Source organism: Centroberyx gerrardi, chromosome 5, assembly GCF_048128805.1.
Source record: "Centroberyx gerrardi isolate f3 chromosome 5, fCenGer3.hap1.cur.20231027, whole genome shotgun sequence".
In the NCBI taxonomy this organism is placed as follows: Eukaryota; Metazoa; Chordata; class Actinopteri; order Beryciformes; family Berycidae; genus Centroberyx; species Centroberyx gerrardi.
Window position 1 is genome coordinate 5,400,176 of NC_136001.1, and position 13,737 is coordinate 5,413,912.

The following is a 13,737-nucleotide window of genomic DNA, read 5'->3' on the forward strand; positions in this document are numbered from 1 at the left end:
TGTGCTAGCCCCTCATTCTTTTTCAGGTGGAAGTGTTGAATTTGGAACTTTTAACCTCTTCCTCCCTGCCGGCCCCGACACTGGGTCCATCATTACAAATGCAGGTTGCACAGCCAAGCTTTGTTCAAACCCACAGAACTTTATTTTAAATTCTAGTCAAGACAACAAGTTTTCCAAAGTCACCAAACATGCTGAATTACAGGGAAATGTGTATAAAATGATGCACAAACATCTAGATTTTTTCCATTTCATATAATGGTGCAGCCATAAAAACATGGCGTCTTGTATTTTAATATCTCATCCAATATAAGCAGCTAGAGCTTCAAGTAAGAGTTGGAATGAGCAGATACAGAATATAGTTGTGACATTGTTGTACAATTAGGATTTTTTTTTTTCTAACTTTGAAGCTACTTAAGAGGAAATTTAAGGGTAAAGTCAGGTAAAGTCAGGGTATAAGGGGTTAATCCATAGCAAAGACCGAGAGTATGCTTATGAATGTAGCAGGGTTGATTGTTACGCCTGTCACAACCTACCCCACCTCCTGAGCTACGTTTTGCTGCCATGTGCTAGCATGGCAGCAAACAGTCTTAACACCCAACCCCACAATGCCACAACCAACTCCACTCTCCCCTTCAAGCTGGGTGTAAGTTAACTCACTATTGAACCCCAGATACACTATAAAATCCCTATAGGAATATTATAGGAATACTATTGGACATAAAAATCACATAAAGTACAGTAAGGTGACCATAGACTCACCAGTGAGTAAACTGACACTGCAAGTCCCTATAGGAATATTATAGCGATACTATAGGACATAAGGTGATTATAAACTCACTATTGAGTATCACAGACACAGTATAAGCCGCTATAGGCATATTATAGGAACATTACAGTGATACTATAGGACATTAAAAACTCATAAAGTACAATAAGGTCGCTATAAACTGACTATTGAGTCACACACTATAAGCCCCTATAGAAATATTACAGGAATATTATTGTGATAGTATAGGACATAAAAAAAACCCTCATAGAATAAGATATAGATGCACTGCAATCCCTGTAGGAATATTACAGGAATACAGTAGTGATGTGTGTATAATGCTCTTACATAAAACTGGGCCAAAGTTCCTGGCTCCAGTCACCTTGTTTTGGCTCATAGAGACGTGATTGGGTGCTTGTGAATATTCATCAGTCATCTCGGTGTGGGTGGAGTCAGACAGTCTGGGGCTTTAAATACCAGTAGTACCCAGTAAGATGTGCGCTCTGGCTACACACTGGAAATCCTCAGCAGGTTGTCCACACTTCAAAACCTCTGAAAAAGGACAAAAGCAACCACGTAAGAGTAAGTTTATTCTTTTGTTCTTAAAGAGATCATGTTCACTGGTGAAATTTTAGGCTGCGTGCTGTTAAAGGTAATGCAATGGAGGGACGAGCCTGAGTCTGACATATCAGAAGACATATTAATGTAGGCTATAACATCCTGGGATGAGTTCATATTTCATAATCAAGTCTTGGATAACATATTCTGGGATAAGCTTCATTCTATGCCAAATGTATTTCTGTAACATATGTAATTCCATGTAGCTATGAAAGCAGGCATTTTTTAATGGTTGCATACTTTTTCTACATATAGGCTATTATAGGCTACATCCTATGGTTAAAGGATATTTTTATAGCCTATAGGCAGTTTCCATATATCCTGGGTGCAGTTCTGAACACTACAGATTTGACAAACCAGCTGCAAAACTGTTATGTACTTTCTATCTTTTTACATAGCCAATTGAATCCTAAAAGGTTCTTAAAATAATACCACACGAGCATAAAGTAATATTCAAAGATCATGAATATGTGGATAACTCAGTTTTGATTTAAAAAAATAAATAAAAAATAGATAGATAGAACCTTATAATTACAAGCTCACAATATGTCAATACATATCATATTTTCTTAAAATATAGGCTAAACATTTTGTGGCAAGTATGTGGCCTGGCTGGGCATATGTTTAACTGGCTGAATATCACTATAATACCTAGCTTACAATCCACCCTTGTGTCCCCAGCTGAACCAGACCCAGACACCATGGAAAGCATGCAGGAGTTAATCCCCTTCGCCAAAGAGATGCTGAGTCAGAAGCCCAGCCGGGGCTTGCTCAAGGTCTACCTGGTCGGCTCGGTGTTTGCGGTGCTGGGGACGGTTATCGGCCTGGTGGAGACCGTGTGCCATCCCTTCTCCTCCGGCGAGCCGCTGGACGCCGAAATGGTCCTCATGTTGGCCCGGGAGCAGAGAACTCTGGAGGCCGAGAGGCGGCGCGGCGCGGAGTTCCAGGGGGCGGAGGAGGAGGCCACGGCCCGGGCTCCCACCCTCTCCAAGGCGCACGGACTCGGCCACAGGAGCCTGGCGAACCGGCTGCACGCTTCCTAAAGTGGCTCGTCCCGAGTGACTTTTATTGAGGCATATTTATTAGGGAACTGCTGCAGTTCCTGCCACACCACTACGGTGCGCACAACGCACACAGTAAAAGCTTCAGTAGACGGCTGAATGAGAAGTCAGGTGTCTGAGCTGCCTGTCTGCCACGCTGTGCTGCTTACTAATGCTGCCTTCAAGTGCTGTCGCAAATTAGGCGGACCGTTGTGCGCACGTGAACAGACACAGAAAGTGGTCTACTCGAGTCGCTGAGATGTGATGTTTAGATGTCGGAGAGCGTGGAAGCCATGTCAATAACAGATGGTAAAAGTGATGTGTACAGTAGTCTAACTAAATTAGAACAGTTGCTCCTCCAGGGTTCCTGGAGATGGTCCCGGGTCCCCAGCAGACTGAAGAATACTTTAATATCCCTATATTGTAGCCTAATTCACTGGGATGTAGCCTACCACTAGAATGTACAATGACTAAAGGCTTACTAATCATAGGTTTCACTCTCACCTCTAGCCCAGTGTAGACAGTTCTACCATTCAGTAACAACAGAATTCCTCCCTTATTTGTCTCTGGGATTAAATCTATTCAAATGGGGGTCCGCAGGCTAATGTGTGTCTATTCAGGGTTCCATGAAAACGTTCAATAACCCCTGAATTAAAACGGCATCTAGCCAAAAACCTGGAGCACATTCCCTCCTCTTCATATGGCTGCTGAAGCACAAAGTAGGCTAGCCTAGCTCTGCATCGCTTGGTTTCAGCCACCAGAAAACTGCTTCTGTTACAGGGCTCGTTTTGTTCTTATTTTCGACCAAAAGCACTTGAACGCGTTTCAAGTCATATTATCTACGACTTCTGAACTTTACAGTAGAGATTTCGGAGGAGCACTTGAAGGCAGCATGAGCCCTGCGCTGCCCGCTGGAGAGTCTGTCCGGCTCGGCTGCAGAGTGCCGCTGGGTCCCGCTGTAGCGCCACCTGATGGCGGATAAACCAGACGTCAGAACCGCTGCTGTGGGCTGGTGGGTGGAACTGAACTGCCACTGCCACCCACATAAGGGACTTTTTTTTATGTAAAGCTGTAAATATGAGGTTTTTTTTCCATATCAATAAAGACAATTTTATTTATAAAGTCTGGTTTCAGAGTGAATTCCTAATATTCATTAAGGGTTTTATAGTCTATGTATGGTACTCAATAGTGAGTTTATAGTGACTTTATCATACTTTATTGTAATTATAATCCAATATGGTAATTTATACTAATATATATTAGGCTTTATACATGGTAAGTACTACAAACTCACTATTGAGTTTGACACACTAAGTCCCTATAGGGTGTGTTATAATACTCACTATTGAGTACCAAAGACACACTATAAGTCACAATTGGGATACTAAAGGAATATTGCATGAATAGGCTACCATAGGAGATTAAAAAAAACCCCAACAAAAACAAAATACCGTATGCAGTAAGATAAGGATATTAGAAGGATATTATAGTGATATTTTGTTGGGGAAATTACTGAGTGTCTCCAAGTAATACAATTCCCATGCAAATAGGACTTGGTTCCAAGAGGATTAAATGCAGTATTATATATAACTAGCCAGTCAGATAACTTGCACTCTGAAAAGCAGTATGGTTCTTTAATTGGCTCCATGCCATTGAGGTTTAACTCAACCAATGAGATTATCTCTGCCTCCAGAGCAGCGCTGCCTTTGAGAAATGATTGTAGAACTATAACTACAATCTGCAGACTCACAACAATCCAGATATCTGCTGCATTTATGCAACTGGGCATTAGTTACATGAGAGAAAAAATTTGATAATTTAGAGTTTTCACATTTCAGGATTATCATCAAAGCTTTTACAAGGCCATCAATGAACTGTTTTTTTACAGGATGGGCATCAATGGCAGCAATGCTCTTCAAATGCAAATCTTTCATCAATGACCTCCATTTCAACACCAAGCCTCCTTAGGATGGCTAAGTATGGTGAATTCCCCTTTCTTGTAAACCTAACCCCCAACATACAATGTTGCATAGTGCTGTGTTTACCTATTCTCCATTGAGCAGTGAGCACTGGTGCTTTGAGGGCTGACTGGGGTTTACAGGGTCACAGGGAGGTTTGACTGAGTCACAGACGACACATCCAGCAGCTTGGCTCACTGAGATACCACATGGACAATGGGCCACCGGCGACTTGACACATAAACACACATGAGCGGGACAATTTAAGTCTGAGTCAACACGATACACTTTGGTCTAAGAATAGTTTGAGTGATGACCTATTTGAGGGCAGACACAGATAACCCTAAATCTCTGGGCACAGTTGGCCTAAACTGAGAAGAGTAATTGTTCCCTTTGATATATGTAAGAGCCCCCCCTACCTCTTATTGTTGTGTGGAGCTGAATGAGTGTGAAGCAGCCTGTAGGTGAAAGCAGTGATGTAGTGGGAAATAATAAGGTGAGTAAACTATGACCTCCAGTTGGGGATCAGCATAAAGCAAACAACCACCAACTTAAAGGAAAATCTATGAAATTTCCAGATGTTTTTTCCCCCTTAAAAAACCCTATATTTATACATCTTACAGCAGTTTGATACTATTTACTAAGAGTTTATATCATAAAGATTTATGACAGGCTAAAAAGACTTGCTCTGCAAAGTAAAAAGGTGGGTAAACGTCCACTTAATAAAGGTTAAAAAAAACATTTTCTGACATTTCTGCCCATGCAGAAAGTCAGCCTTGTGTCCACACACTTGACAAATTAGGAACACTCTAGCTTTACAACATACCTATTTAACTAAGGGTCAGAAGGTCAATGATGGAAAGATAAATCAAAGTGACAAAGGGATGGGGCAGATATTTACGCTTTGAAGAAACACAGGGATTTGACTTGAAGGGTTGCCAGTGGATACAGAGGCAACACACACAGTTTGAAGCTGCTGAATTTTGCCAAGCTCTCCCCAATGTCAACCAGCCAGCCTGCGATGCCACCTGAATGAATAACAGCTAAGATATTCCACATTTCTGCAGAGGGAGAGATGGTTACATGCATGTTTTGGCTTTAAAACAAGCGTGTGAAAGACATTTTTGGTGCGTCTTCAACCAGTTGAAAATGTATCATTTAAACACTTATCTAGGAGACGGCTGTATTTTTCTGTGTTTATTGAACATATGTACGTTACAAAAAGAGATCGACACTGAAATATTTGCACAGTAAATGTTAATCAAAATGTGTGCAGTGTGTAGTACAACAAAATAAATCACATTAGCCTCTAAACTGTTCAGAATAATAATAATAAAAAAAAAGCTTGGTGAAAACACTTGTCCTTTTCTGCTTGTGTACAAGGTTGTATGGATTTGATATATGACTCCATATTTCTTTCAAAAATACAATTTCCCACATTGAAGTGAAGGATGACATCCCTTTGAAAATCAGGCTTTTTTAGAATAGTCATTTTACTTTCATAAATTCTCAAAGAATATTTATTAAGGACAGACCCAGCACAAGCTAACACACGACACTGGGATTCATCATCCACAGGTTGCCCATGAAATGATTCAAAGACATTTGTTTCTATCCACGTACTAAATGTAACCTTAGAGTGAAAGTCTCCCTGGCTGAAACGTCCTACTGGGGCTCTGACATTACGTGGGTGTGACGCACATCCACGTGTGTGTGTGTGTGTGTGTGTGTGTGTGCGAGTGAACCTATACATGTGCATGTGTGTGTACTGTACAGACGCATGTGTATCCTGAAAGCGAGACAGATGAAGGAGTCGGCATACTTAGCTACGTCGCAGCCTAGCAACCTGGAGGTTAGAAACACGGTATTTATTCAAGCGTATGGCGGCCTTACCAAGGGCACAAGTCAAAAACCCCTAAGAAGACAGTGCAGGGGGGCTCTGTGTGATTTAGCTGCACAACAAGACGCAGTGGGCGAAATGAGGAAAGGTTACGGTGCCACTCCATCTAGAGTACGCCACGAAGAAAGTTTGCCGGCGGGACACATGTACGCATGGCTCACCCTCACACGGAGCGTCCATCAAGATCACAGGAAGACAGGAGGGTTCACTCTACTGGAAAAGACCATTTCGTGGCCAGAGGAGAGTAAAATGTCTAATTCAAATGTCTTATTGTGACCTTGTGCCCTTGTTTTGATGAATGATTGATTAATTTGTAAACTGTTCCCAACAACTGTGCCCACAACTTAATAAAAAGTGCACAAGTTCTTTTCATGCACAAGTGTTTTTTTTTTTTTTTTAAGTGTGTGCTTGACTGATTTCACTCACGTGATATAATTAGTTGAATTTATTTGATTGCAGTAGTTTAATTATCAGGATATTTTGTTGAATAAAGATATATTTTGTTGAAATTAGTAAAAAAGTACTTGAGTATCGGTCAACAAGGTCTGCAATGGGGTTGGTGCGACTGCACTGGCTCTATATATGAACTCATTACATGCGCATGTTTTATATCTATTTGCACTCTTTTTATGCAACTCAAGTGCATATTGTATATAATGTGTGCACACAATAGCAGGTTGTGCCCACAAGTTAATACCACAAAATATTTTTTTTCTACAGAGGCCACTGCCCAGGATCTGTCATTTCATGCTCAACCAGTCCAACCTCCACACAGAGTAAGAGGCTTATGTGGGGGACAAGAGTGGAAGTGAGCTGTGGAAGAAAGAGTGGAAAGTTTGAAGGAATTACTCCAAGGGAGAACAGCTGTTGTCACCAGGAGTCTGACTTTGTTGTTGTTGGGGCTGTTTCCCCAGCATGGACCAGAGCTAACCCTATCCAAGTCACACTTTTGGTCAAAGCTCTGATCACGGCATCGCACACATGTGCATTTTCACTACTGAAGAATCATTCCTACATCTACTTCTTACATCTAAAATAAAGTAGAACAAAAACATCCAGTGTTTATAATAAACACAGAACCATACAACTGAAAATCATTGTCAATTTTGAAAACTGGCCAAATATAAAGGGTTGTAGCTCTGAAACTAGTCTCTGAAACAGTGCGTGTTGCTGCCATAGTGTGTAAGAGACTATTTCTTAAACAGGCAAAACGTGCTGTGTAGGAGATTTTTGTTATGAGTGATGCTAAAACAACCCTTATTCATATCTTTCAAATACATTCATACTTTTCAAATACATACTGTACCCTGCATTACCTTCTCTTCACAACAGTCACGGCAACATAAAGACAGCAGTCTCTTCGTCTCCTGCATATCACATTTAAAGCATGCACACCATAGTAAGAGGTCCACTCATTCACCTCCATTCACTTCAACATGCCATAGTATCGGAACACATCAGCCCAACCTTCAAACACACCAAAAAGATTCCTGTTCGTTGTTGCACTGCCTACCAGCTTTTCATGTTCGCCACCAACCGCCTCGCAGTCGGCGGGCCACCACCGACACACTGGACGAGCGTTCTGCTCTAAACAGCCACAGTGGTAACGTTTTCGTCGGTGCTATCGGGGGCGGTTACCACGCCCGTTGGGGTTCCGTTGACCGGTGCGTGCGGGGTGACTTTAGCCGGTCGGTGCTCCTTGTTGTGGGTGCAGCTGCGGGCGCAGAGCTGGCAGGAGGCGCAGGCCGAGTTGCAGCAGGGCAAGAAGCGGCAGACGCTGACCCGCCACAGGAACCAACCGGGCGACCAGCAGCACCAGCAGAGCACCACAGCACCCGCGACCACACCCAGGATGATGTAGAGCGCCAGCAGGGACACCGAGCCGGGGGATTCTGGGGAGGAGTGGGGAGAAAGGGACAGCATAAACAACGATTCCCTATGTTCACGTGGCGGACATATTTGATTTAGGTCATACTCGAGGTGGGCAGCCCTATCTGGAAGACGGTGAAGAAGATGGAAACAGACGCAAACTCAATGGGTCTTTGGACAGAAAGTTTAAAATCTACACAAAAAATATCCTTCAGTACTGCTCAGAGAAGAGCCGAGCTGGAGAAGGTCCAAATCAAAGGCTATAGCAACTGGATTAAAGGAACATCCATGTTGCTAACGTTAGCTATAAGCCGTCAGCTACTTCTTATTTTTAACTTTCTATCTCCAAACCAGTCAGGTTGAATTGTGTAAGTCGTAGCAGACAATTAGTTTTAACAGTATCGGTTTTAACCAGCTACATTCACCTAATGTTGCTCTTAGCTAGCAGACACAGCTAACAAAAAACAATTTGACCGTGAAAGAAACACCACTATAGGATATGAAACATAATATTAGCAGATTACTAATGTTAATGCTGACAATTAATAAGAATTTGACTTAGCTGATTTGGAGATAAATATAACATTACCAACATGTAGTAGCTGACTGCTTATATTAGCTAACATTATGGGTTAGGTGAACCAGGTGTGTTTCTGTCTGCCTTGTTGTCTTCACAGTAAAGTTTCCCAATTATGATATAAATCAAATTTGGCCACTGTGTGAATCAAGTGAAATAAAGAGTGTATACAGTCCAGTGGCTCATTTGTGGTGATGACAAAGAGACCTAATTAATGATCAGAAGGTGATCTCTGCTATGGCTCCTTAGTGGATCTTTTCTATGGAGAATACAGTAACAAGCAAACATACTTTATAGCATATTACATACACAGAAGCACTGCTCATACACCAACGTGATTTATTATACCACGGCAGTATGTGTCTATATGCAAACTAATAGATGAATAATGCAGAACTTAATTCTCCTGTCGTGTGACGTTATGGAAATTAATTTGCATACAAGAACAGGATTATGGGAGTTATGTAAAAAAAATCACAGCGGTGTGAAGATTAATAGCTAAGTAAAACTTGAAACAATGATTTTCACCACACTGTAGTTTGATAGCGTGATATAGTATAGAGGTATGAAGGTAGTATAGAGGATACATATAGGGCAGAAGAATAACACATAGGCCTATAGAAGTGGACAGACTGAAATTAATCACATTGACAGACAGTTTACGCATTTTATAAGTCGGTTGTAAGTCTTAAACAGCCTTTTAAGATAGTTATCATGAAATAAATCAACCTCAAATATTGGTGGGGTTGGAGCCCACATACTCTTTAAAGTCCCAGTATTTATTCACATTTATAGAAAATACAATGAACTCCCCAATAGCCAACAGGCAAATCTCAGTTGGTACCTGCTGCACAATAATTTAGCTTAGACTAACTGTCTTCCGTGGCTGTCCAGACAAGAAAAATCAGATTCTGGCTTTTAATCGATCTGCCTATTCATTCATCCTGTGGCCCCTCGGGCTGGGCAGAAAAAGGTGCATTCAAATGGATCTCAGCTAGTAAACAGCTGGCAGTTTGCACAGCAGGCGAATGTGAATCCTCTCTCCTACTCCCAGTTGAAAAGACAGAATAGAAGAATAGCTGTTTTCTCGGCCCAGACTTGGCCCGGTCTAAAAAGCAATCAGAAGCTGACAGCCTAGCCCAGACAGTCTCTATTTGCACCTCTGGCGCTGGAATAGAGACAGATCATTCAAAAGGCTACATTCAGCCGTGAGAATCCATCACCATTTATTGGTGTACACCGAGTGTTTAGATGAAATTAACAACTCAGTGGTCACCTCCATTAGTTTTACGCCCTGTCATAGACCCACTTTGCATCCAAATGGACACTTAGTTAATTTGTGTACGTACCAACTGACTGTAAGACCCAAACAGTACATTACACGTTGATTTATTCCTGTCCAAAGTGGAACGTTTGCCTACCAAGCGCATGAGAATTACAGTATCGAGTAGCAACACCATTGTGAGATAGGGACAAAGCACATGTTGGTGTATGTCACATTGGCCGCTCACCTGTTGCTGATTCATGATTGGGTGCGCTGTTTGGCATGCCACAGTTCATATGCGGAGAAATCGGCACTGTGGGCGGATTTACAAAAGGTGGGGGTGGGGTTGCTATCAGCGGTGGAGGCTGAGGGGGTAAAATCTGACCTGCTGACAAAGGAAAGATTTTTGGATCCAATATTATAAGAGAATCAGGGTGCTAGGGTAGGAGAAACCATTTTATTGTATGTTAAAGGATAAGTTTGGCGATTTTGGGCCTATATACAGTGTTGGGAAAGTTACTGAAAATTAGTAATTAGTTACAGTTACTAGTTACTTCTCTCAAAAAGTAAATGAATTACTTTACCAATTACTGCATAATAAAAGTAATTAGTTACTAGGGAAAGTAACTTTTGCATTACTTTTAAATGTCTGCTTCAATTCTCTTATTACACATAGCTATATTATTTTAGTGTTGCTGTGGCACAGTGTGGGACAAGACAATTGTCAAATTTTATCTATCATTGTACCCATTATCACTATGATGAAAAGTAAGTAGTGGAACAATAAAACACAATAGATATGTTTTGATAGGCGTATTTATTGTAGCCTCGACAGGCCTTCAAATCAAGCATTAGTACACTGTGTGGGCTAAGTTACCGGACTGGTAGCAGTGTTGCTAACTCTTTTCCAAGGAAAGTAGCTATTGGCTGCTGAGAAAGTCGCTAGAAGTCGCCAGATGATGTCATACGATAATTTGCATATCAATATATAATGCTGCACTTGTTATGCACGCCGCGGCGTAGCCCGTTGACTCCGCCCACCCGGGCCAGTTTCGGCGTACGCCGGTAACAATTACAAGTGGACCCTATCCTACAGTCCCTGCTCTCAGCGGAGGGAGGGGGCTACGCTGCGTGTGGGAAGCGCTGTGATCATCAGACCTCTCTGGATTAGACAAGCAAGTAGAGAAAACCGGCATCAGCTGTACCAATTTATTGCCAAATGCTTTGAGATTCAACACATTAACATTGCTTCCCATGGTCAGAAAAAGTCGCCAGATTTGTCGCTAGTCGCTTTTGAGAAATACAGTCGCCAGGGAGGTTGGTAGTCTTTTGATTCACTTGCGCCACCGTAAAGTCGGATGATGTTATTCCCAACACTGCCTATATGTAATTGGTCTCTTACCTACCTGTAGTACTTGGAACCACAGAGAATAAAGTCAACTGTCAGTTGAAACGGTGAGCTACGTTGCTAGGCCTCTTGCTGCTAACAATGAGTCCAAATGGGGTTTGTCAAAATATCTTCAAAAAAGCCATTTATAGGCTCCACAGCTGAGAGTAAACATGACACAGTTCCACCAATGTTCTCTGTGAGTCCAAGTACTACAGGTACTGTATGTAAGAAGCCAATTATGTATAGGTCCAAAATTGTCAAACTTATCCTTTAAAGTTTGGATATCGACATCGCAACAAACATGCACCGCCCAACCACCTGACTGACCTTTGCACCCGGTGGTCAGGTTTTCTTCCAAGTCACTTCCGTCCCCACAGTTGTCAATGCCCTTGTCGTCACACACCAGGCTCAGTGGGATACACTTCCCATTCCTGCAGGTGAAGTAGGGCTCACCGTTGCACTCTGACTGGTTGAAACCTGAAGAGTGAGAGACCATCAAGGAGGATAACAGAGGAGGAGAATGCCTGAGTAGAAAGATCTAGTCTGCTGTTTGGGTGTCACGTAATGACAACAATGAATTAATGAACAACCACAGTTTGTTATGACTGTGGTTAAGCCATTTTTTGGAGCAGCCAACCAGCATTCAAGGTCTAATACTGTACACATTCAAAATTTCCTCTATTGATATACATATAAATAGAGAATATTAAATGAGGATATTGTTCAAATTTGATTTTGTTTGAGTGGTTAAATTTAAAGTTATTGCATTTTCAATTGCATTCACTCATTTTTCCACCGGAAGTTTCAGACATGGTTGAGTATTGTGAGGACTTAACTTCAATTCAATTTAACTAATTCAATTCAACTTTTAACTAAACTACTTACATTTGCAAGATATCATGAAGAACATTATTCTTATCCTGAGCCTTGTTGTCAAAGCACAAGGATATTTAAGGAGAGGATCCCCAGCAACATAAACTATAGTTGAATTTTGCCATTATTATATTTATCAGAAGGTGGAGTAACAAGAAAATATGTACACATGGTTATTTTAATCCTGGATTTTATTGCCCCCACCGAGGATAAAGAAAGTTGTGAAATTCATCAATAAATCACGATGAAGACAAAAAGTATTTTCCGATGTGGATCCCTGAGGCAGAATCCGCTCCACTGATCATCAGCGTCTAAAATTAATATCTGTTTAGGGGTCCCAAGAATGAAGAAGTGAGATGATCATGAGGTGATTTGTATCATTTGGTATATTTTCATATTGTATACTTTCATTAATTTTTTTTCTTTGTCTCAGCCTAGTGCTGTTATTTTGCACACCCTCACAATGCTGTAATGCAATTTTGTCCCATATTTACATTCATTCATTTCTGTTTAATATGTTCTTGATATGTTGGAATTGTCGCTATGTTTAAACCCCTAATTTGCTCTATTCTTGTTTATATTCTATTTTTTCTTATCTTAGAACTATTCACTGCTGTAACAACTCATTTTTCCAAGAAAGTTTAATCTTCCATCATCTTACGTACGTTCCACCAAAATACCTGAGACCCCAAGCATCCATAGCATAAATGGACGTGTCTCTGTCTGTCTCACCCAGCCTGAAGGAGGTGAAGTCCCCTACAAAGTCGACTCTGGGCTGAGTCCCCCGGGTCACCAGTCGCAGGGTCAGGTAGTTCCCTGTAGACAGCACCGGCCGGGGCGGGCTCTTCCCACACAGCGGCGGCCCAATGGGCGGCGAGTTCCTGTCCCGACCGTCGTAGAACTGAATGTAGGAGCCGGCGTGGCACGGATCCCCCGGACCCTCGCCGGGCGTGGGCTCCAGTCGCGGGTTGACAGGGGCGGAGCCACGAGGGGACTCGGGTAAGATAGGGGCCGGACTTAGAGGCGCCACTCGCAGCAAGCTGTAGACCAGGAAGAAGCGGAAGTGGAACTGGACCTTGTCTTTAGGGGAAGTGGCCTGCATGGTGAGGTGGCAGTCGGTCCCCATGGTCACGAAGTAGTATTTCTTGGACTCCTGGTGCGAGTTGACGATCATGCCGTCGCCCCGGATAGTCTGGCCACAGAAGTCCACCACGTTCACTAATGGGGAAAAGACACCAGAGATGGTATCCTCAGTTGGAGACGATCTGATAACGTCTCAGTTGTACCGTGAACTTGGGCATTTTTTGCACTTTAGTTGAGCTAAAGAGCACAAATAAATAGTTTTTTGTCTTATTCACCAAGAAATGTATGCAAATCAAGTTCATAAGTCAACCACTTGCAAGCGTAAATTGTGAGCTTCACCTGTAACACTAATCTACCAAGGCTGCCACCGTGCGCCCTATATACTTGGAACGTTCTCTG

At 42.1% G+C, this 13,737-nt stretch overlaps 1 protein-coding gene across 1 annotated transcript; it reads left to right on the top strand.

The window, feature by feature from the left end:
• The first annotated feature begins 2,073 nt into the window (after nt 1–2,073).
• On the top strand, nt 2,074–3,523 carry LOC139914547 (G0/G1 switch protein 2-like). Its single transcript, XM_071902888.2, has one exon. It carries the CDS (start codon nt 2,086–2,088, stop codon nt 2,425–2,427), a length of 342 nt encoding a protein of 113 aa, XP_071758989.2. The 5' UTR covers nt 2,074–2,085; the 3' UTR covers nt 2,428–3,523.
• The last annotated feature ends 10,214 nt before the right edge of the window (nt 3,524–13,737 follow it).